General features: G+C 49.3%; 1 protein-coding gene, 1 long non-coding RNA gene and 2 other non-coding genes across 4 annotated transcripts; 3 read left to right on the top strand and 1 right to left on the bottom strand.

The window, feature by feature from the left end:
- Positions 1-502: 502 nt before the first annotated feature.
- LOC103793552 (uncharacterized) lies at positions 503-19,557 on the bottom strand. Its single transcript, XR_008481836.2, has 3 exons — positions 17,258-19,557; positions 15,017-15,076; positions 503-8,753 (listed from the first exon to the last, which is right to left on the bottom strand). It is a non-coding gene; the product is annotated as an uncharacterized LOC103793552 (long non-coding RNA).
- Positions 19,558-19,786: 229 nt separating this feature from the next.
- On the top strand, positions 19,787-23,666 carry TPT1 (tumor protein, translationally-controlled 1). The gene is made up of 6 exons (XM_002749028.5): positions 19,787-19,928; positions 20,190-20,263; positions 20,795-20,985; positions 21,410-21,515; positions 22,171-22,287; positions 23,458-23,666. The coding sequence occupies exons 1-6, from the start codon at positions 19,901-19,903 to the stop codon at positions 23,458-23,460; spliced, it is 519 nt and encodes a 172-aa protein (XP_002749074.1). The 5' UTR covers positions 19,787-19,900; the 3' UTR covers positions 23,461-23,666.
- LOC118154352 (small nucleolar RNA SNORA31) lies at positions 23,248-23,377 on the top strand. The gene has a single exon (XR_004744219.1). It is a non-coding gene; the product is annotated as a small nucleolar RNA SNORA31 (small nucleolar RNA).
- A 681-nt stretch (positions 23,667-24,347) lies between the features above and the next one.
- On the top strand, positions 24,348-24,480 carry LOC118154353 (small nucleolar RNA SNORA31). Its single transcript, XR_004744220.1, has one exon. It is a non-coding gene; the product is annotated as a small nucleolar RNA SNORA31 (small nucleolar RNA).
- The last annotated feature ends 227 nt before the right edge of the window (positions 24,481-24,707 follow it).

Below are 24,707 nucleotides of genomic sequence, written 5' to 3'. Positions count from 1 at the left end.
TGGGGATGGCCTGCGGATTTCAACATCCTGACTTGGGATATTCCCTTCTTTAGTTATTTTCTGGTCTGTGAGGCCATCCTCCTCCATTACACCAACTGAACAACTGTTTTGTGGTTCAGACAAAGCTTCTACAATCAAGATTCCTGTCAGTGATCTTTTTTGAGACAGGATCTCACTCTGTCATCCAGGCTGGAGTGCAGTGATGCCATCACGGCTCACTGCAGACTCGACCTCCCAGGCTCAAGAGATCCTCCCACCTCAGCCTCCCAACTAGCTGGGAGTGGGGGGCCTGGATTCGGGAAAGCTTGGAGGCATGGATACGGGAAAGCTGGGGGGGGGCATGCGTGCGGGAAAGGTGGGGGGGCATGGATGCAGGAAAGCTGGGGGGACACACGTGCGGGAAAAGTGGGGGAGATGGATGTGGGAATGCTGGGGGGGCACGCGTGCAGGAAAGGTGGGGGGCACGAATGCAGGAAAGCTGGGGGGGCACGAATGAGGGACAGCTGGGAGGCATGGATGCGGGAAAGCTGGGGGGGCACGGATGCGGGAAAGCTGGGGGGGCACGGATGCAGGAAAGCTGGGAGGCACAGATGTGGGAAAGCTGGAGGGGCACGGATGCAGGAGAGCTGGGTGACACAGATGCAGGAACGCTGGGAGGCACAGATGTGGGAAAGCTGGGAGGCACAGATGTGGGAAAGCTGGAGGGGCACAGATGCAGGAAAGCTGAGGGGCACGAATGTGGGAGAGCTGGGGGGGCACAGATACGGGAGAGATGGGAGGCACGGATGCAGGAAAGCTGGGGGGCACAGATGCGGGAAAGCTGGGAGACACGGATGCAGGAGAGCTGGGGGGGCACAGATGTGGGAAAGTGAGTGGCATGGATGCAGGCAAGGGAGGAGCAGGGCTGGAAGGAAATCGAGATGGGGGAAATCATTCAGCCTGCCCTTGCTCAGTGCCTCCTGTGTGAAATGAGTTAAATGGCACCCATCTCTTAAAGTTATGCAACTATTTTCTATATCCCCCATCTTCCAGTCCTCTCTGCCTCTGACATTTGTCCCAAAGACAGGGAAAGTAGCTCCCTGTGTTCAGCAAGGCCTAGGCAGGGCCTGACAGCAGCTCGACCAACCTGTAGCTGCTGTCTCCAGATGCAGCCTTTCCAGTGGGTGCTGGCTTTGGTTTCTGCTTTCTCTCTCCACGGGCCAAGGGGCCGGCTCCCTCTCTGCCCAGCACATGCTACTGGCCTCTCTTTCATGGCATTCCCTCCTTCCAGCTCTCTGAACACACCAAACTCACTCCTTGGGGCTGTTGATGGCTTGTGTTTCCTGTGTCCAAGAAGCCTTCCTCCCAGAGTTTGGTGTGGTCAGAGCTTTTTCACTGTCCAAATCACTGCTCAAATGTCACCTCCTTGGAGAGGACGTCGGGCCCACCAACCTCAATTCCCTGTTCCCAGCCACTTTCTATCACATTCCTGCATTCTGGTTTCCCCAAAGCTCTTAACTCTACGGGAAATTATCTTGTGTGTTTGTGTGACTGTGATGGTCGGTATCTCTCCAGCAGAATGCACGTTTGCTCACTGCTGTATCCACTGTGCCTAGATCCTAGGATCACAGATCACTGTAAAACAATAGTTAATCAATTAGCCAGTGATAATTCCAAATTTTCTTTCTTTCTTTTTTTTTTTGAGAGACGGGATTGGACTCTGTTACTCAGGCTGGAGTGCAGTGGCTTGATCTCAGCTCACTGCAGCCTCTACCTCCCAAGCTCAAGCGTTTCTCGTGTCATGGCCTCCGGAGCAGCTGGGATTACAGGTGCATCACACTCATGGCCAATTTCTGTATTTTCAATAGGGACAGGGTTTCACCATGTTGGCCAGGCTGGTCTTGAACTCACGGCCTCAGCTGATCCTCCTGCCTCGGCCTCCCAAAATGGTGGGATTATAGGCCTGAGCCACAGGGCCTGACCTAGCTCCATCTTTATCATTAGCTCCATTTTACAAGTTGTGGTGGGGGTAGTATACAGAAAGATCGCGCAGCTAAAAAGCAACAGGGTTAGGAGTGGAAAGCAGGTTTGTGTCCTCCTCTCTCCTTCGGCTCCCAGTGGCCTTGAGGAGTTCCCACCAATGCGCCCCAAACCTCCTGGTCATCAAAGTCAACGGGAAACATCAAGAGGGTCCAGGGCTCGCCCAATTCCTATTGAACCAGAATATTGGAGAGTGCCGCCCAGAAATCCGTGTTTCTCAAAAGCTCTCCAGATCCCCATACTCGCGGGGACTTGGAAACCATGCACTTTACCGGGCTCTGAAGTCACCCAGCCGCTGGAAAGCGTCCTAGTAATGCGCTGTGCCTCTCACTGCGGTCATGGGAACGTCACCCGCTCTCCCCTGGCCGGCGGCTGCAGCCGCGTGTCCGCAGCGCCCTCTGCCGGACACTTGGAGAAACCACAACTGCAGCAATCCCCTCTGCGGGGAGTGTAGGGGCGTCAGGCCCTGCTCCCCAGCCCCCTTTGTCACTCGGGAGAATGCAATGCAGCTCCCCCACCGCGATGTGGAGGTGAGTACTAAATACCCCCGACTGAGAAAGTGCAAGGCCATCCGATTCTATTAATGGGCCGGGCCGGGTGCCGTGGCTCATGCTGGGAAGCCCACGCGGGAGGATCCCTGGAGCCCCAGTTTGAGACCAGCCTGGGCAACATAGTGAGATCCCTGTCTCTATCTTGTAGATAAACACTAAAAAAAAAAAAAAAAAAATGCAGGGCAGGTGATAGCATTGCTTTCGCGTAAATTATGTAATGCAAAATTTTTAAATCTTCACCTGAATACTTTTTGTTATTTTGAATGATCAGCCTTCGTGCCCCCCTCCCTTTTTTCCCCCCAAACTTGAGATGTATGAAGGCTTTTGGTCTCCCTGGGAGTGCGTGGAAGCAGCCAGGGCTTACCAGTACACCGACTTGAGACCAGCTGAATAAAAGCACACACCTTAAAAAATAAATAATAATAGGCCGCGCGTGGTGGCTCAAGCCTGTAATCCTAGCACTTTGGGAGGCCAAGGTGGGTGGATCACCTAAGGTCAGCAGTTCAAGACCAGCCTGGCCATCATGGGGAAACCCCATCTTTAAAAAATTAATTAATTAATTAATCATAAAAGGCCGGGCACAGGCACACCTGTAATCCCAGCACTTTAGGAGGCCGAGGTGGGTGGATCACTTGAGGTCAGAAGTTCAAGACCAGCCAGCTTGGGCAACAGGATGCAACTCTGTCTCTACTAAAAATACAAAAAGTTAGCCGGACATGGTGGCAGGTGCCTGTAATCCCAGCTATTCCAGAGGCTGAGGCAGGAGAATTGCTTGAACCTGGGAGGCAGAGGCTGCAATGAGCCAAGATTGCGCCCCGGCACTCCAGCCTAGGTAACAGTCAGACTGACTCCAAAAAATAAATTATGTTAATGAGCGAACAAGAATTTACTTCTAGTTAGAACACTGCATACTAGCAAAACACACAGAGGGCAAAACAGATGGGTACGCACGCTGTTTACTCAGTGGCTTTGGCCGCTAGGTAGAGAGCTGCTTCCTCAGGAGCTTCCCACACTTCACCTATTCATTCACTCATTCTTTTCTCCCTCAACAACTATTTATTGAATGCTTAGTAAATACCGAGCATTCTTTTTTTTTGTCAGTGAACCAAAACAAGAAATTCTCCCCTTCCGAAGTTTATAGCGATAGAGACACGTGTAAACAGATAAATACCTACTTACAATTGGAGGCCAGCACCGTGAAGGAAAAGAGCTAGGTTTTGAGAGCTCTATTTTAGGAAGATGGGCAAGGATAGCCTCCTTGGAGCTGACCTGAAGCAAAGATCTGAAATTGAGATGGAATGAGCCAGGCAAAGCAGAGGGATTCCGGGTGGCTTCATGAGTTCTTCATGAGTGGCTTCATGAGTTCCTCCCAGGCCTTCGTGAGGGCCTGGGAGGAAGGCGGTGTGTGGAGCTCAGGAGTGGCGGGTGTGAACTGTGGCGGGGTTGAGGAGGCAGGGGTGGGCAATAAACACCTGGGTGTGACAGGCACCACCCACCTGCTTCACAGGCATTCTCCCATCTGGTCTGAGAAGTAGGTAATAGTGTCATTCATTGAATTTTATAGATGAGACAATTGAGACACAGTGAGTATTTGCCAGAAGTTCTGGTAGATAGTAGGTCACAAGGCCGGGCAGTGGCTGAGGCCTGTAATCCCAGCATCTTGGGAAGCTGAGGCGGGCGGATCACAAGGTCAGGAGTTTGAGACCAGCCTGGCCAATATGGTGAAACCCCGTCTCTACTGAAAATACAAAAATTAGCTAGCATGGTGGTGCACACCTGTAATCCCAACTACTTGGGAGGCTGAGGCAGGAGAATCGCTTGAACCCGAGAGGCAGAGGTTGTGGTGAGCCGAGATTGCACCACTGCACTCCAGGCTGGGCAACAGAGCAAGACTCTGTCTCAAAAAAAAAAAAAAAACCATACGTGACAGGACTGGTAACAGGTCAGGTGAGGCAGTGTGGGAGAGGAAGGTGTCAAGGAAGGCACTTAGCTCAGGAAACTGGGTTCTGGTGGCACCACTGGCTGAGATGGAGCAGGGAGCAAGTTGAGGAGAGTGAGTAGAACATTGAGTTAAATGAGATGCTGATACAGCCAAGTGAAAAACCAGGAGGGCTGCTGGATAAATGTGGGGAGTAGAAAAGTTCCTTCTTAAAGTTTCCTTTCTTGTTATCTTTGTGAAGCCCTATCCTATGTCGCTGTTAGACACGCCGTGCCTACAGGCACGTGGTACATTCTGTGTTCCTTTACTTTCACCAGGATATCTGTGCTGGACGTGCTCACAGGCATGCCCCAGCTCTCCACTGCTTTTACCTGTTTAGAAAAGTTTTAAGCTGTTAGCCAGTTGGGTTTTAGCTTAGATTGTGAGGTCTGGCTCCAGCCAATGGAGATCAGACACAGCAGTAAGGATGACCCCAAATGTGTAAGGGATACGTTTGTGTGTTTTCTTTTGTTCATTGTTCTCTTGTGGCACGATGGCTGGCGAGGGTACCCTTCCTGCAGTCCAGGAAGTAAAAGTTGCGTTGCTGAAAGATCCTTTAAAGTCTTAGTACTAATTTTTCTTTGCGGCACCAGGCATCTATTTCCAACAATAAATCACCGGCATTTCAAACTTAAGGTGTAAAAAGGTGAATTCTTCATTTACCTTATTCTGAAATTCAGAGACAACTAGGCTAGAAATGGAAATGTATTTTTTTTAGCATTATGAGTGCTATTTAAGTCACTTATAGATGATACTATCTAGGGAGAACACATAAACAGAGAAGAGTCCCAAGAACCAAACCCTAAGGAACGCCAAGACTGGGAGGGTGGATCTAGAAAGGAAAGGTAGGAGCCAGGTGCGGTAGCTCACGCCTGTAATCTCAGCACTTTGGGAGGCCAAGGCCAAGGCAGGTGGATCACGAGGTCAGGAGTTCAAGACCAGCCTGGCCAATATGGTGAAACCCCATCTCTACTAAAAATACAAAAATTAGCCAGGCATGGTGGCATGTGCCTGTAGTCCCAGTTACTCAGCAGGCTGAGGCAGAAGAATTGCTTCAAGCCAGGAGGTGAAGGTTGAAGTGAGCCAAGATTGTGCCACTGCACTCCAGCCTGGGTGACAGAGTGGGACTGTGTCTCAAAAAAAAAAAAAAGGAAAAATAAAGGAAGAGAAGGCAGGAGAGAGAGGAGAGAGTGGCAGTACCTGCGGGGACCCAGAAGGGAAGGATTCACAGGACAAACGCAGCCTAGAACTGTGCTTACTGAGTTCTTACACTCAGTAAAACTTAAACTGTGCTTAAAGAGAGAGACACCAGATTCCTGCTTCCTGTTTCCTTATGTGAACCCAAAGTATCTGAGACAGGTCTCAACCAATTTAGAAAGTTGGTTTTGCCAGGGTTGAGGACGTGTGCCGGTGACACAGCCTCAGGAAGTTCTGACGACCTGTGCACTAAGTGGTGAGGGCACAGTTGGTTTTATACATTTTAGGGAGACACAAGGCATCAATCAGTATGTGTACGATGAACACTGGTTCAGTCCAGAAAGGTGAGACAACGCGACCTTCCAGCTCACAGGTGGATAAGATCTAACAATTGCATTCTTTCAAGCCTCTGATTAGCCCTCCCTTGTAGAATTAGGAATTTCCTTGTGGGCAAATTATGAGAAAGTTAAGTGGCTTTTTTTTTTTCTTTTTTTGAGACAGAGCTTCAGTCTTGTTGCCAGGCTGGAGTGCAGTGGCGCGATCTTGGCTCACCACAACCTCCACCGCCTGGGTTCAAGCAATTCTCCTGCCTCAGCCTCCCAGTAGCTGGGATTACATGCATGTGCCACCACGCCCAGCTAATTTTGTATTTTTAATAGAGACGGAGTTTCTCCATGTTGGTCAGGCTGGTCTCGAACTCCCAACTTCAGGTGATCCACCCGCTTCAGCCTCCCAAAGTGCTGAGATTACAGGCATGAGCCACCGTGCCTGGCTGCTTTTTAAAGTTCTTTGTAGCTATCTTATTTAGGAGATAAAATGGGAGGCAGGTTTGCCTGAAAGTTCTCAGCTTGCCTTCTCCCTTGGCTTAGTGATTTTGGGGTCCCATGATTTATTTTCCTTTCACACTTGAGGGAGGAAGTGGCCCAGACTCGTGGAGTCTCAGTGTCAACGTCTAGGCTGCTATAGAGGAAGCCCATGTGCTTGTCTAAGTCTACTCATTTCTCTACACTAGCAGGTGGCGGGTGGCAGGTGGCAGGTGCCTGGGCGTGGTGGCTCACACCTGTAAGCACTTTGGGAGACTGAGGCAGGTGGATCGTGAGGTTAGGAGTTCAAGATCAGCCTGGCCAGCATGGTGAAACCCCGTTTCTACTAAAAATACAAAAATCAGCCACGCATGGTGACAGGCACCTGTAGTCCCAGCTACTCGGGAGGCTGAGGCAGGAGAATTGCTTGAACCCAGGAGGTGGAGGTTGCAGTGAGCCAAGATTGTGCCACAGCACTCCAGCCTGGGCGACAGAGCAAGACTGCACCTCAAAATAAATAAATAAAAATAAACAAACAAACAACATATCTGGCAGCAATTTTCAAGCACTCAAAAGAGATGTGAGAGAAAAAAGTTTAAATCAGCATATTAATTAATGAGGACATTTTATTATCATGGGATTATAGAGATAAATGATTGCTGAAATCACAATGCTTTGGCGGGGGGGGGGTAGACAATACGGTAGAAAGAGAAGAGATGGGCGAAATCAAGGGAAACGGCAGAGAGAGATTTAAAAAAACCACAGCAGGAAATGAGAATAAGAATATGACTACAATGCCTGAGCTCCCCCCACCCCTCCTGAGTGGCCTCCCTCTCTCAAAGGCTTCTGGGCATCTGCACACGAGCTCACTCACCCTGTTGAGTCATCACGGATCACTGCAGGCTCATGCGGTCTCGACCTCCCGGCTCAGGTGATCCTTTCACATCAGACTCTCAGGTAGCTGTCACTACAGGTATGAGCCAGCACACCTGGCTACATTTTTTTTTTTTTTTTTTGAGACAGCGTCTTACTCTGTCACCCAGGCTGGCGTGCAGTGGCGCGATCTAGGCTCATTGCAACCTCTGCCATCCAGGTTCAAGCAATTCTCTCCCTCAGCCTCCTGAGTAGCTGGAATTACAGGCACCTGCCACCATGCTAGGTTAACTTTTTGGTTTTTTTACTTGTTTGTTTTTTAGGTGGAGTTTTGCTCTTGTTGCTCAGGCTGTTTTCTGAGACAGATTCTCACTCTTTAGCTCAGGCTGGAGTGTAGTGACACGATCTCGGCTCAACAACCTCTGCCTCCTGGGTTCAAGCAATTCTCCTGCCTAAGCCTCCCGAATAGCTGGAATTACAGGCACACGCTCCTACCCACAGCTAACTTTTGTATTTTTAGTAAAGATGGGGTTTCACCATGTTGGCCAGGTTGCTGTCGAACTCCTGACCTCCAGTGAGCTACCTGCCTCAGCCTCCCAAAGTGCTGGGATTACAAGGGTGAGCTGCCGCGCCCGGCCTGCTGCCGGGTATGTTTAAGAGGATTTTGTCTCTAAGGTGGGGAGAAGGGAAGAGGAATCCTCACCCTAACGCCCAGGTCAAGGAGGTACAATTCTATGCAGAATGGTCTCTGGCGTCCAGCCCAACAAACCAGAAATACAGGTAGCTGACTCATTGGGGAAGTCCTACTATTTCAAAGAAACTATCCTTTTCCTAATTATAAAATTGTATTTTATTTTATTTATTTTTGAGATGGAGTTTTGCTCTTGTTGCCCAGGCTGGAATGCAGTGGCACAACCTCAGCTCACTGCAACCTCCACCTCCCAGGTTCAAGCAATTCTCCTGCCTCAGCTTCCCGAGTAGCTGGGATTACAGGCATGCGATACTATGTCCAGCTAATTTTTTTTTATTTTTAGTAGAGATGAGGTTTCTCCATATTGGTCAGGCTGATCTTGAACTCCCAATATCAGGTGATCCGCTCACCTCAGCTTCTCAAAGTGCTGGGATTACAGATGTGAGTCACCGCGCCCGGCCATAAAAGCATATTTCATTGTAGAATTGGGCTCCTGAAACTTGCATGAACATGTGACTCCGCTGGGGGCCTGGTGAGGCAGCAGCGTCTGACTCAGGAGGGCTGCGATGGGGCTGGGATGCCGCATTTCTAACAAGCTCCGTGGTGGTGCTGAGATCACTGGCGGACAAACCACACTTCAACTATCAGAGATTTAGCAAACAAAAAAAACAGCTAGATTACAGAAGCCGGCTGTAAACCTGCCTCCTCAAATGGGACACTGCTTCCCATTCCTCCCTCCATGCCAGACTAGCTCAGGGCTCCGGGCTTCCCCCTCCGAATCACCCAGAGCATCTAGAGAGAGAACAGATGGAGAAGAGGATGTAGAGTCTCTGGGGAGGCCAGAGGTTTGGAACGAGTGAAACAACAGAGCAAACAGAAGACTCAAGTGGAAAGATCAGGATAAAAAATGTAAGATTGACACACACAACAGAATTCCTGGAGTACACTGACTCAGCCAAGAAAAGAATTAGCAAAAATGAAAGATCAGTTTGAGACATTTTGATAGGGAGGAAAGGATGAAAAAAGAAAAGAAATATTTTGAAAAGTTAGAATCATGAAGGACAGACACAGAAGTGTTAATATCCAGGTAATAGGAGCTGAAAAAGGAAAGGGGAAATATGGAGGGAAGGTGATATTCAAAGACAGAATGGAGGTTAGTTTCCAGAATTAGAGATGAAAGACGTCAGGCTGAGAGAACCCACAGGGGCGGCAGGGGAGAGATGAGGAAAAACTGACATCTACGCAAAATACTGTGAATCACGGAATGTCAACGGCAAAGTCCTGAAAGGACTCAGAGAATAGGGGCAGATCTGACAGACACCGCGACATACACGGCTTACCACGTGAACAAATCAGAGGGGCAGGGAGAGAGGACAGCAGTGGGCGGGAGGGCTGAGGGGGCTCCCGAGAAAAGGGGCAGATCTGACAGACACCGCGACACACACGGCTTACCACGTGAACAAATCAGAGGGGCAGGGAGAGAGGACAGCAGTGGGCGGGAGGGCTGAGGGGGCTCCCGAGAAAAGGGGCAGATCTGACAGACACCGCGACACACACGGCTTACCACGTGAACAAATCAGAGGGGCAGGGAGAGAGGACAGCAGTGGGCGGGAGGGCTGAGGGGGCTCCCGAGGAATCCCTGCTTGCTGGCGCCACGAGCAGACCCCAGGATACAGGAACACCCTGGGAAGGGCTGTATGGAGTGGAAGGGCCACCTCCTCACAGACCAAGACTGCCCTCTTGGCTACTCCTGACATCAGGACCTCCTCGGAAGGACGAGCGCTTATCTTTTGGAAGTTAGGAAGTGCCCATGTGGAGATGTTGCAGACAGAAGCTGCTGCTGGCTGCTCAGGGTTACCACTGACAGGAAGCTGGTCCTCAGCTTTGCAAGTCAGGGTCCACCTCTGTGATTGGCACTTACTCAAAGGAGCGCGGGATGGGCTTGCCTCTGGAGAGCCCCCTTCTGCTGGTGGCCAGGGACACTTTTGGCTTCCTTCTCCCCATAGCCCCCAGCCTTTGCTAGGGGTGGGGACGGAGGGATGGAAAATGGACACTTGACCCAAGCAAAGTGGGTTTTCCCTTCCTGGGACATGGAGAGTTGAGCCCGTGGACTGCTTTGAGCTGAGCGGAACACGAGACATGGGACCAAGATGGCGCCATGGCAAAGCAAACACTGAGGAAGCCAAGAAACAGGAAGGACAGCGGAGCAGAAGCATGGAGGTAAAATAAAAGGGAAGAGTTCCTCTAGCCCCGAGGCAGACAGAGAACGTTCTCAGATTCTGACTCTGCTTTGCTCTCATTTCCTCATCACGTGCCGTGTGCCAGGCACTGTTCTAGGCTCTGAAAATGCAGCACGGAACCAGACAGCCAGAACCTCTGCCTTCTGGTGGAGGCGGAAAAGAGAGAAATAGACAAGCAAACCTACAAGAGCATGCCAGCCTGTAATAGCAGGGGGTGGTCAGAGAAGCCTCTCTCCAGAGGGAGGAGGAGGATGGACTCTAGAGCAGGAGCAGAAACAGGAAGAGCTGTTAGAGCAGAGGTCCAGAGAACAGTGCTGACAACTTCAGTCAGAAGGTGCAGCCGAGCCGGCAAGAGGAGGATGGATTTTAAGTATGTGCGGATGGGCTCAGTGACAGGACTTGCTGAAAGCTCAGCCGAGGAGCCAAGAAAGAGGGTCTATTCGACGATGACTCCTAGGTTTGAAGCCTATGCAACCAGAGGAATAGAATGCATTTACTGAGATGGGGAAGATTGGAGCAGGGGAGAGGATCAAGAGTTGACTTTTGAGATGCCTGTTTGACATCCACGAAGGGACATCAAGAAAGCAGGTTAAGTATGTGAATCTGGAGCACTTGGAAGAAACCAGGGCTGGAGGTAGGAATCTGGGCGTCACCGGCACAGTGACTCACCCTGAAAACCTAGGGCCAGATGACGTCACCTAGGAAGGGTGTGGCATAAAAGACTCCCCACGCAGAGGTCTGGGGCATTTCAAGGCGCCTGGAGTAGAGCTGGCAGAAGAGTCTGAGAGAAGAGGCCAGTGAGGGAGGACGGAAACCACAGGATGTATTTTCAAAGGAAGAAGAAAGTGCCTTAAGCAAAAGAGTGTGGCCCAGGCACAGGAGCTCACGCCTGTAATCCCAGCACTTCGGGAGGCCAAGGCTGGTGGATCATTTGAGGCCAGGAGTTCAAGACTAGCCTGACCAACATGGCAAAACCCCATCTCTACTAAAAAAAAAAACAAACAAAAATTAGCCAATCATGGTGGTATATACCTGTAATCCCAACTACCCGGGAGGCTGAGGCAGGAGAATCACTTGAACCCAAGAGGTGGAGGTTGCAGTGAGCTGAGATTGTACCACTGTCCTACAGCCTGGGTGACAGAGTAAGAGTCTATCTCAAAATACAAAACGAAGGGGAGGAAAGGGGGACAGGGAGGAGGAGAGAGAAGGGGAAGGGAAAGGGGAGGGGAAGGGAAGGGAAGAAAAGGGAGTGGTTAACTTGCCACATGCCCCACATTAATCCATCAGCAAATCTGGCCTACAGTCTCTACCTTCAAAATGCACCAGAAGGATCAGATATGGTGGCTCCACCTGTAACCCTGTGCTTTGGTGGGTGGAGTGCGGAGGATGAGGCCAAGAGCACAAGACCATCCTGGGCAACAGAGCCAGACTCCCAACTCAATTTTCATTTTATTTTAAAAATAGGCCAGGCGTGGTGGCTCACTCCTGTAACCCCAGCACTTTAGAGGCCAAGGTGGGTGTATCATCTGAGGTCAGGAGATCGAGATCAGCCTGACCAACATGGTGAAACCCCATCTCTCTACTAAAAATACAAAAATTGGTGGGGTGTGGTGGCCCATGCCTCTAGTCCCAGCTACTCGAGAGGCTGAGGCAAAAGAATCACTTGAACCCAGGAGGCAGAGGTTGCAGTGAGCTGAGATCACGCCATTGCAGTCCAGCCTGGGCAACAGGAGTGAGACTTTATCTCAAAATAAATGAAAAATAAATAAGCTGGGCACAGCGGCTCATGCCTGTAATCCCAGCACTTTGGGAGGCCAAGGAGGGTAGATTACCTGAGGTCACCAGTTCGAGATCAGCCTGACCAACATGGTGAAATCCCATCTCTACTAAAAAATACAAAAATTAGCTGGGTGTGGTGGTGTGCACCTGTAAGTCCAGCTACTTGGGAGGCTGAGGCAGGAAAATCCCTTGAACCCAGGAGGCAGAGGTTGTAGTGAGCTGAGATCGCACCACTGCACTCCAGGCTGGGCGACAAAGTGAGACTCCATCTCAGAAAAATAATAATAAATATAATTAATTAATTAATTAATTTAATTAGGTGGCGTGGCACCCTCCTGTAGTCCCAGCTACTTGGGAGGCTGAGGTGGGAGGACGGCGTCAGCCTAGCAGTTAAGGCTGCAGTCCCACTGCACTGTGGCCTGGGCAACAGAGTGAGACCATGTCTCAGAAAAAAAGCTGTCTTGGTTTGGCTTCCTAGCCTCAACATGTTTTTAAATCAGATTCCTATATGAGCACTGTAGAGAGAAAAAGTTGTTTCTAAGGAAAAACTCTAACACACCAATCATTAACTATAACCCTGTGCATTGTTTTTAAGTTTTTGTTATCTACCTGTAGACTAGGCTGGTTCCTTAATTCTCATAATTTCCTCCAATATTTGGCGACAACTTTCCAACTAAAAACAAAAGCTGCCCTGTTCATAAAGCCCTAGACGCGGAAACTAGATGGATTTAAGGAACAAGCCTTGGCCAGGTGTGGTGGCTCACGCCTGTAATCCCAAAACACTTTGGGAGGCCAAGGCAGGTAGATCACTTGAAGTCAGGAGTTCAAAACCAGCCTGGCCAACATGGTGAAACCCCATCTCTACTAGAAGTACAAAAATTTTTTTTTTTTTTTGAGATGGAGTTTCGCTCTTGTTACTCAGGCTGGAGTGCAATGGCGCGATCTCAGCTCACCGCAACCTCCGCCTCCTGGGTTCAGGCAATTCTCCTGCCTCAGCCTCCCAAGTAGCTGGGATTACAGGCACGTGCCACCATGCCCAGCTAATTTTTTTGTGTTTTTAGTAGAGACGGGGTTTCACCATGTTGACCAGGATGATCCTGATCTCTTGACCTCATGATCCACCCGCCTCAGCCTCCCAAAGTGCTGGGATTACAGGCGGGAGCCACCGCTCCCGGCCCAAAAGTACAAAAATTAGGCTGGGCTCGGTGGCTCACACCTGTAATCCCAACACTTTGGGAGGCTGAGGTGGGCCGATCATGAGGTCAGGAGATTGAGATCATCCTGGTCAAGATGGTGAAATCCCATCTCTACTAAAAATACAAAAATTAGCTGGGCGTGGTAGTGCATACCTGTAGTCCCAGCTACTTGGGAGGCTGAGGCAGGAGAATCATTTCAACCCAGAAGGCAGAGGTTGCAGTGAGCTGAGATTGCGCCACTGCACTTCAACCTGGGCAACAGAGCAAAACTCCATCTCAAAAAAAATAAAAAGGCCAGGCGCGGTGGCTTAAGCCTGTAATCCCAGCACTTTGGGAGGCCGAGGTGGGCGGATCACGAGGGCAAGAGATCGAGACCATCCTGGCCAACATGGTGAAACCCTGTCTCTACTAAAAATACAAAAATTAGCTGGGCGTAGTGGCACATGCCTGTAGTCCCAGCTACTTGGGTGGCTGACTCTGGAGGCGGAGGTTGCAGTGAGCCAAGATTGTGCCACTGCACTCCAGCCTGGCGCCTGGCGACAGAGTGAGACTCTGTCTCAAAAAATAATAATAATAAAAAATACAAATACAAATTAAAAAATTAGCCATGCGTGGTGGCATGCACCTGTAATCCCAACTACCTGGGAGGCTGAAGCAGAAGAATTGCTTGAACTGGGGAGGTGGAGGCTGCAGTGAGCTGAGATCACACCACTGCACTCCAGCCTGGGCGACAGAACAAGACTCTCTCTCAAGAAAAAAAAAAGTAGAGGTGGGTCTTGCTACATTCTTGAAACCCTGGGCTCAAGCTATCCTCTGGCCTCAGCCTCCCAACGTGCTGGGATTACAGGCCTGAGCCATGGTGCTGGGCCAATTTAGACGTGGCCCACCCTTTGCTTGTTTCGGGTATATATGCTTATTTCTTCAGTGCATTTTTCTCATATATTGTCTATATATAATATAAATACTTCCCCATACTTTATTTGCATTATTACGTTTGGTATCTATGAGAAAAGAACATTTTGGATATTAAATGTGAAACACTATTGGGGCAAATGCGCGAGCATCGCAATTGATGCTGCAGTTCCCCTCGGCCACTCTCTTCCCCAGCCTCCTCCCAGAATTAGCCACTGTTGTGAGTTTGATACGTAACCTTCTAGATTCTCATGTCTGCTTTTGTAAGTAATGCACATATGTAGAGCAGTATGTTGTTTTTTCTCGTGGGTATCTGCGCGATAGGTAAGAGTGCTGTACATGTTGTGCAGTTCTATAACTTCCTTTTTGATTTAACGATGTCTTAGGCCACTTTTCCTCCTCCCAGGGAAGAGAGAGTTCTTTTCTATGTTTGTTTGTTTTTTGGGTTTTGGTGTGTTTTGTTTTTGAGACGAAGACTCACTCTGTCATCTAGGCTGGAGTGCAGTGGCCTCCACTGCATGATGCCAGCTCACTGCAACCTCCACTTCCTGGGTTCAAGCAAATCTCCTGCCTCAGCCTCCTGAGTAGCTGGGACTACAGATGCATGCCACTACATCTAGCTAATTTTTGTATTTTTAGTAGAGACAGGGTTTCACCATGTTAGCCAGGCTGGTCTCAAACTCCTGACCTCAGGTGATCCTCCCACCTTGGCCTCCCAAAGTGCTGGGATTGCAGGTGTGAGCCACCACACTCGGCCTCTTTTCTATGTTAACTTACCAAACAGCGTCTCTGGCCACTAGCTACTGTTCATCCATCTTTATTTTTCAGTCAATGGTACTGCAAAAAAAAGTCAGAAAATCTGATTACACACGCTTGACTAACTCAGAGTGTTGCTGTGTTGGAACATGGTGCAAACAAACCCCAGTTACTATCATCAGTCCTGGTCTGCAGTTCATCCATTTGGCAACTATTGACTGGCTGTCTACTAGGCACTGTTTCTTTTTTCCCTTTTTTTGAGACAGAGTCTCACTCTGTCACCCAGGCTGGAATGCAGTGGTGCAATCTTGGTTCACTGCAACCTTCACCTCCCAGGTTCAAGCGATTCTCCTGCCTCAGCAGGCACGTGCCACCATGCCCGGCTAATTTTCGTATTTTTAGTAGAGACGGGGTTTTACCATATTGGTCAGACTGGTCTTGAACTCCTGATTTCGTGATCTGCCCACCTCGGCCTCCCAAAGTGCTGGGATTACAGGCGTGAACCACCATGCCTGGCCCGTTTTTTCTTTTTGAGACAAGTCTCACTCTGTCACCCAGGCTGGTGGTGCCCAGCACTTTGGGAGGCCAAGGCAGGCGAATTGCCCGAGGTCAGGAATTCAAGACCAGTCTGGCCAACCTGGTGAAACACCGTCTCTAGTAAAAATACAAAAAAAATTACCCGGGCAACACAGTGAAACTTCATCTCTGCTAAAAATACAAAAATTAGCCAAGGCTGGTGGCAGGCACCTGTAATCCCAGCTACTCGGGAGGCTGAGGCAGGAGAATTGCTTCCCTGGGAGGTGGAGGTTGCAGTGAGCCAAGATGGCCGCACTGCACGTCAGCCTGGGCAACAGAGTGAGACTCAGTCTCAAAAAATAAAAAATAATAATAAAACAAGTTTCACAAAATAATACTCACCTTTACTGTGACTCACCTTTATATGTGATTTTTCTTTTGTATTCTAGTTTATTTCATTTTAAATAAAGTTCTTCGCTGTTCACTAAACTATGTCTCAACTGTCTGTTTATTCTTATGGGTGGGCGTTCAAGATCTTTTATTTCCAGAGCCTGCAATCTTAGCAATAAAGTTGTTGTTGCTGTTGTCGTTTGAGACAGAGTCTCGCTCCCTTGCCCAAGCAGGAGTGCTGTGGTGTGATCTCGGTTCACTGCACCCTCCGCCTACGGGGTTTAAGTGATTCTCCTGCCTTAGCCTCCCGAGTAGCTGGGATTACAGGTGCCTGCCACCAGGCTCGGCTAATTTATGTATTTTTAGCAGAGATGAAGTTTCACTGTGTTGGCCAGGCTGGTCTTGAACTCCTGATCTCCTGAACTCCTGCCTCGGCCTCCCAAAGTGCTGGGATTACAGGTGTGAACCACCGCTCCTGGCCAAAGGCAAGATTTTAATCTAAGGTGCCTTGACTCTAACTTCAGTACAGTTTTTCACCACAACTATATTTTTATAAAACTTGGGAGCAGTGTGAAGAAGAAGAGGTGAGAACGTCCCCCGGACCGACCGAAGCCCACGCGCCACTGCACCCCGCGCCCAGCACCTACGTCCCGCCACCGTCACCACCATGCCCAAGAGAAAGGCTGAAGGGGACACTAAAGGAGATGAAGCCAGGGTGAAGGACGAACCACAGAGAAGGTCTGCGAGGCTGTCCGCTAAACCTGCTCCTCCAAAGCCAGAGCCCACGCCTAAAGAGGCCCCTGCGAAGAAGGGAGAGAAGGTACCCAAAGGGAAAGAGGGAAAAGCTGATGCTGGCAGAAAGGGAATAACCCTGCAGGAAAGGGAGATGCCCAAACAGACAGCGCAGGAAGCCGAAGGCACTGGAGACGCCGAGTGAAGTGTGAGCGTTTTGATAACTGTACTTCTGGTCACTGTACAGTTTGAAATACTATTTTTTATCAAGTTTTATAAAAATGCAGAATTTTGTTTTACTTTTTTTTTTTTTAGCTATGTTGTTAGCACACAGAACGCTTCATTGTTTTGGGGGAAGGGGCAGATGTCACTGACAGAATGTCTCCAAAGCTGGATTGATGTGGGGAAACGCCTTTCCCTTCTAGTTTTGAGAGACTTCCTCTGGGCTCCCAGGAGGAAGGATTCCCTGACTTTGACACACATGGCCACCGTGGCACACAAAAGCCTGTGGTATGGAAAAACAAATTCCTTTTTATGTCCTCTTCTCCCTTTCCGTCTTTCCGCATAGACTTAACTCCCTTAAGCCCAGACATCTCCCGGGACCTGACCCCAGTCATTGGTTACCTGTGTGTCGGGCAATCTGGACTTGGCAGTGATGCCACTGAGCTGGCACCTGTCAAAAGAGCAGTGATTCCATCTCTAGATTGTGGATCTTCAGATAAATTCTGCCGTTTTCATTTCACTTCCTGAAAGTCAGGGTCGGCTCGTGAAAAGTTGTTAAACAGCATGCTAAATGTGAACTGTCAACCCTCCCTCTAAACTTTCCCTGTTCAGAGCATCAGATGAAGACTTCAGTGGGGTTTCATAGTGGCTTTCTGATTTTGGGTAGTCCATCAAAGAAGGGAGTTTGAAAGTTGTTGTATACTGTTAACAATTGTCTGCCCATGCCCTGCCTGAAATACCATGATTGTTTATGGAAAGCATCTTTAATAAAGCTGGATACAGTTTGGCTTGGAAAAAAAAACTTGAAGAAATGTTTTGACCTGAATATGAGACTGGATAGTTGAGAGTAATGTTTGAGGGTACTGCATGGATCAATGACAGTATTCTGAAGAGTTTGGAAATATGAAAACTGAGGAAAATGGGCCGGACGCGGTGGCTCACGCCTATAATCCCAGCACTTTGGGAGGCCAAGGCGGGTGGATCACGAGGTCAAGAAATCGAGACCATCCTGGTGAAATCTACTAAAAATACAAAAAATTAGCTGGGCATGGTGGCGCCTGCCTGTAATCCCAGCTACTCAGGAGGCTGAGGCAGGAGAATTGCCCGAACTCAGGAGGTGGAGGTTGCGGTGAGCTGAGATCGCGCCATTGCACTCCAGTCTGGGTAACAACAGCGAAACTCCGTCTCAAAAAAAAAAAAAACGGAGGAAAATAATTATACTGTGCTACATCAGGAAAAAGATACGTTCACACAATGTTAATGTGTGACAATCATCTCATTCATTCCAGAAATGAGGTTTCAGGGAGCCCTCACTGACCACGTGTCAGAAGATATCCATTTATTTTCAGATCCCATCTTTAGCTTCCTCCCAGTTGCCCATGTCCTCTGGAGTTTTCCATCCACGATCCCTATCCTAAGGAGGTCCATTTCTTGGCTCTTCCATTGGACTTCTCCATCATTCCAATCGCCGTCCTGTGTCCCGCTCTTTCCCACGGGTTGCATTCTTACTCAGCTAAATGCTCTATTATTGGCTTTATGAACAACTGTCCATGTACTATAATTGTCTGATGCTCTGAGTTTACTAGAATGAACACTTTTATGAGCGTAAGACTGGATCAAACTTGTTCACAATTGGGACCTCCGTGCAAATCCTGGTTCTAAGGGATACAGAGGCCATACCTGCGAAATGGAACAAGCTTTCACGCTTCGTACGGGCATACATCTGTGCCTTATGCCAAAGACGTGAGGATGCGACTGAATACGGAAGCAATGTTTTGTTTTCGAGCCAGTCTTGCTCTATCACCGAGGCTGGAGCGCGGTGGCGCAATCACAGCTCAGTGTAACCTCCGACTCCCGGGCTCCAGCCTCCCTAATAGCTGGTATTACAGGCAGGCACCACCGCACCCAGTCCATTTAAAAAGTTGGTTCCTGTGTAGAGACAGGGTTTCAGTAGTCGCCTCCCAAAGTGCTGTTACAGGCATGAGCTACCATGCTGGGCCTGTTTTAATACTTAGTGACTGGGTGTCAACTCCTGCGAAGAAAGGTGGGGCAGGTGAGAAGCTCCCTTTGTTTGACCCTCTGGCACCAGGGATAAAATTTCAACTTCATCTTAAAGTGACAACGTACTTTTCCAAGCCCAACTGCGAAGCAGCGAAGGGAGAGCCAGCTCCGCAGCTGTCCGCCACAGAACGCCCCAGCTTTCAGCTGCGGGGCAAAACCGGAACACGCGGAAACCTTGTGCACACTCCCGTGACAGCTTCCCTTCTCCCGGGTCCCCCCCCACAGACCCTGCGCCTCCACAAGTATCCCCAGGGCCCCAGCGGGATGACTTGGGGCCCACCACCCGGACTCAGCTGTGCCCCACAAAGGCGTCCGAAAACTCCAGCTGGGGCAGCCCCGGGCGGACGCTGCAAAGTTCTCAGAGGCCCTGGGCAGCTCCGAGGTCTCCCCCAGGCCAGAGAGCACAACCCTCCCTAAATGAAACGTTCCCAGAAAACGGTGGAACCTGAGCTCAACGACGCGAGGGAGAAAGTTTAGAGAGATTTCACCCGAGCCCCACCCAGACCCCAGCACCGCTCCGGGTGGGCCCGTGCGTGGGGAGGGGCAGGGCCTATCAGACCCCGCTTCCCCTGCTCCGCCCACCCAGGGCTCGGGAGTGCCCCGAGAACTTACCTCCTCCCCGGCTGCGCGCGCACCTCCCCGCCCCCATTCCCCCCCCCCCACCCACCAGCACCTCGCGTGCCCAGTGGAACAGTCTGGTGCCTCCACCTCAAGTCCCCGGATGCTCGCTTCCCCGACTCGCTTCCGCTGTGGCCCCGCCCCCGCGCGGCTCTGCGTGCCACGTCACCGCTGCGTCGCTTCCGGAGGCGCAGCGAACGATGACGTAAGAGACGTGCCCTCTATATGAGGTTGGGGAGCGGCTGAGTCGGCCTTTTCCGCCCGTTCCCCCCTCCCCCCTCGCGCCGCTTCGGCTGCACAGCGCTCGTTCCGAGCGTCGGGCTCCTGCTAAGCTAGCGCCGCCGTCCTCTCCCGTCAGCCGCCATCATGATTATCTACCGGGATCTCATCAGCCGTGAGTCCTCACTGCACTACCCTTACTGCCGCACACGGGGTCCTGGGGTGCGGGTGGGGGGTGGGGAAAGCGCAGCCGTCCGGGCCCAGGGGATGCCTGCGACCTTAACCGAGTGCGCAGGGATCGGTACCGGGGCTCGCGCTCGGCTCTGGAGCCCTCGCGAGGGACGGACGCCGCGTGCGGCCGCCGGCGCGGGAAATGCGGGAAATGGCGGCGCCGGCTCGGGGCCTGCGGTGACGGGCGGCTCTGTGTATTCGGCAGACGATGAGATGTTCTCTGACATCTACAAGATCCGGGAGATCGCGGACGGGCTGTGCCTGGAGGTGGAGGGGAAGGTGAGTCGGTCGGGCCTGCGCGTGGGGGAGGTCGGGGCGGGCCGCCCGGGCAGGCTCGGGTTTCCGCCGCTCCCCCGCCTGAGGTTGTGCAATCCTCCCCGCCGCCTCCTGGCGGAGGAGACGCTCTTTCCGGGCTCGGGTTTTTCTAGAAAACTGGAGGCGGAGCTGAGCCTGGAAATAGGCCCGCCGCCTCGGCGCCCATCCTCCTCCCGGGGTTGTCCGGGACACGCTGTCTCCGGTTTAGGAGCCCAGTCCCTTTGGTGTTTACCCCGCCCCTCCTTACCAACCCGAGGCCCCTGATGCCAGCAGCTGGAAACAACTTTTTAATGATCCCATTTTGTTCTGGCCAACAACGGACAACTCTTTCAAGTTAGGTCGTTTCGGGAAATCCACAGGTCACAACTTGATTCCCGAAATGCTGCTTTTTTGATTTTCATCAAAAACCAAGAATGTGTCTGACTATTGGCGTGGAAGGTGCTTTGAAGATGCGTTTGTTTTCTTTTGCAACTGTACTGCTTTTTGTTAATGCAGATGGTCAGTAGGACAGAAGGTAACATTGATGACTCGCTCATCGGTGGAAATGCCTCCGCCGAAGGCCCCGAGGGCGAAGGTACCGAAAGCACAGTAGTCACTGGTGTCGATATTGTCATGAACCATCACCTGCAGGAAACAAGTTTCACAAAAGAAGCCTACAAGAAGTACATCAAAGATTACATGAAATCGTAAGGCAGCACCTAGCTGATGTCTAGAATCTTAAGGGATTTAAAGATGTGGTAACTTTTGAGGTTCTTTTGAGCAGGGAATATACTTGCCTCTTTTATTAATGAGTTCACTGACAAGAGTGGTTGCTTTTCTCTGTGAGCATACTGAAGCCTGCAGTCTGGCTCCGTTTAGAGTTAGAATAGTACTTTGAAAATAAACAAGAAGAAATGTCAGAAATGTGAACATTCTGGAAAGATGACTTATGGGAACAGGTGCTGGGATTACAGGCTTGAGCCACCGCGCCCAGCTGAATTAGTAATTTCTTAACAGCTGGTTGCCTTTTTCAATGTTTTTATTTTTTTTAAGCTTGGGTATTTTTTTACTTTAAAAATTGATTTAATTGAAAATTCAATAGTTTAACCAGTTAATGAAATGTCGTTTTAGAATCAAAGGCAAACTTGAAGAACAGAGACCAGAAAGAGTAAAACCTTTTATGACGGGGGCTGCCGAACAAATCAAGCACATCCTTGCTAATTTCAAAAACTACCAGGTAAATGCCTTAAGTGTTTGGATCAAAGGATTGTACAATTTTCACTGCAAGAGCAAAAATTAAGTTCATTAATCTTCAATTCTATACTAGTATTCCAGGTGTAGAAAGTAGCTTTCTCAGCTCTTAAGTGTTTTCAAATTCTGCGTTCCGATGGAAAACTTCTTTGCCAGATGACATTTCTTCAGTTTTTCTTCTTGAAAATTGCTTAACCTCCTGTGTTCAGCTTTCTGTTTACAGTTCTAATGTGTCTTATTGCTACTGGTCCTCCTGATGTATCTGAACTTGTTCTACTGGAAAATGTCCGTGGCTTTCGTTTATCCAACTTCATGTATCCCTGGCCATAAGATACTTCCAAACTGTATGATACGTTCTGTCACTGTCAGCCTTGTGTTGCAATTGTGCTTGACTGTATCAGCGCACTTCAGGGTCTGAGAAAGTAAAGGTTTCCGTAAAGCCTAGTGTTGCTGTATTGCTCTGTACTCTTACTTAAAAGGTCACTAGTAAGGTGCCTGATTGAGTGAACAAATGATTATGGTAAGTGGGTATCAGAGCTTTTGGGTACTGGAATTCTCCTGATTTTGTATTGTAGTTAGTTTTGAATGGCATGTATTTCTATGTAATGGTCTAATTCTAGGTGTTTTGTTTGCTTCCCAAGTTCTTTATTGGTGAAAACATGAATCCAGATGGCATGGTTGCTCTATTGGACTACCGTGAGGATGGTGTGACCCCATATATGATTTTCTTTAAGGATGGTTTAGAAATGGAAAAATGTGTAAGTACAAAGGAGTGGGTTAAAATCAGTAATGTAAAAAAGATATTTTAGATGTGATTCCAGTTTTGTGCCACTGGGATAGAACGTTTCATGTGTAAAAAGATTCTTAGGGTATAAAAAGGCTTAGAATCTTATTTGTGGAAATACTTGCGTGCAGATGGGGCATTATAAAGCACAGTGTAGGCAGGGCTTGGTAGCTCACACCTGTAATCCCAGCACTTTGGGAGGCCAAGGTGAGTGGATCACCAAGGTCAGGAGTTGAGACCAGAAAAACAAAAAAATTAGCCACGCATGGTGGCAGGCATCTGTAATCCCAGCCAGTCGGGAGGCTGAGGCAGGAGAACTTGGGAGGGTTGCAGTGAGCTGAGATCCCACCACTGCACGGGAGCCTGGGCGACAGAATGAGGGTCTATCTGCAAGAAATAGTTTAGATGCTGAGGAAGATGGAGAACACCATTGATTGTCCTCTAGGTAGACCTCAAAGGTAGGCCTTACTTTCACTTCATCATGTTTTGCTATGTACATACGGATTAATTCGCATCAGTGTTTTTTTACTTTGGTTTACTGATAATTGGCAGCTGATTATTGAAAGGCTACTGCCAGTGCCAGCTTTTAGTAAATAGTGCTGACTGCTGAACTGGTATGGAAATTGTGTTAGTAACTGTAAAGAACTGAATGTCCGCTCTGCAGGGAACTTCGGGAAGCTGTACAGAAACCGAGGCATTCATTATTCTAGCTTTCATAGACTTCTGTGTAAATGAGGAAGAAGGTAAACATGAGTCTATACTGAACACGCGAGATTAGAGTCAACAAGAGACAGAAATACTTAGAACTGTGTAAGATGACTTACCAAAAGGGTTATTCAGGTGGTATCTGAGGTTTTTGTTGGTAGAGCCGGGTGTGGGTAGCACATGCCACAGGCTTCTGGAAAATGAGCTACTGCTGATGTGGTAAGGGTCTCTGCATCCACTGATAGACCTTGAACAATTGGCTGTTGTTCTTCTGGTTTGCACTAGGGTGCAAAAGAAAGAAATCCCCACGCTTTCTGTCTGTCTTTGTGGCGGCCCAGATTGAATTGGGGAATACATCTGTAGCCTAGAAATGTTTACGGTAATGTAATTTGTGTTACGTAGTGTTTGAAGAATGGTGACGTAATTTTTGTTTTTACAGTAACAAATTTGACAATTACTTTGGATCTATCGCCTGTCGTCATAACTGGCTTCTGCTTGTCATCCACACACCAGGACTTAAGACAAATGGGACTGATGTGATCTTGAGCTCTTCATTTATTTTGACCGTGATTTATTTGGAGTGGAGGCATTGTTTTTAAGAAAAACATGTCATGTAGGTTCTCTAAAAATAAAATGCATTTAAACTCATTTTGAGAGAATGCCTTTTAGTTTAATACATATTTAAACTAAATTCATCCTGTAGTGTTCGTGGAGAAGCTAGAGCCTGGTGGTAAGCTACTGCTAGAAAGGATAAGACGCATCAGTTAACTTCTACAGTGGAAACTACTTCTGGGACTGGAATATAAAAAAAGAATCAAAGGTTTTGATTGTCAGTTGCAGTAAAGGGAAAGACCATGCTCATGGCAGCGCCAACACCTGAAGTGGAGCCGTACCCATTCCACCATCTGCAGCGGAAGTAGTAACTGGAGGAGATCGCCAAGAGAATAGAGAGACTAACCCAGTTGGAAGCAACTTTGTGTCAGCTTATTTAACATAAAGAGCCAAGTCTCTTGGGATGAATGTGAAACTCCCTGGGAACTAGTAGCCTGTCCAGCCACCTGTTTTGTACACTTAAAGGTGGTTGCATTTTTAAACAGTTCGGGGGAAAATACTTTGTGGGATGGAATCTAAGTTTGTGTCCAGTTTTATTGGAACATGGCTGTTTTCGCTGCATGAGCAGAGTTGTGTCTGACACTGGGGCCTGCGAGGTTGCCAGCCCCTGATTTACATTAACAGAATGAAGGTACACAGAATGTGGGCTGGCTGGTGGGCAGAGGGTAAAAGTGCTCTTTATGTTGTCTGAAAAGACTTGTCAGAATGAATATGGAAATGCATCTACTTGACAGACCTGGAGCAGTCACTGTCTGCTGCTAAGGTTTCCGCTACAGATGCAAGAGAAACAGTCCTTGCGCTTTCCGTCTGTCTGATTGTGGCAGCTGAGATTGAATACAGGAATACAGGGTAAAACAGGAAGAGAATACCTGAGACAGCTTGGTCACCAGGCTTGGAGTGCAGTGGCACCAGCGGCTCACTGCATCTGCCTCCGGGGCTCAAGCCATCTTCCAGCCTCAGCCTCACTAGTTGCTGGGACTACTGGCACACACCCCTGTGCCCACCTAATTTTTGTAGAGACCTGGTCTCCACTCCTGAGCTCCAGATCTGCCCACCTCGGCCTCCTAAAGTGCAAGC

Source organism: Callithrix jacchus, chromosome 5 (assembly GCF_049354715.1).
Source record: "Callithrix jacchus isolate 240 chromosome 5, calJac240_pri, whole genome shotgun sequence".
In the NCBI taxonomy this organism is placed as follows: domain Eukaryota; kingdom Metazoa; phylum Chordata; class Mammalia; order Primates; family Cebidae; genus Callithrix; species Callithrix jacchus.
The sequence above is the reverse complement of the archived record's forward strand: the minus strand, read 5'-3'. Positions and strand labels throughout refer to the sequence as shown.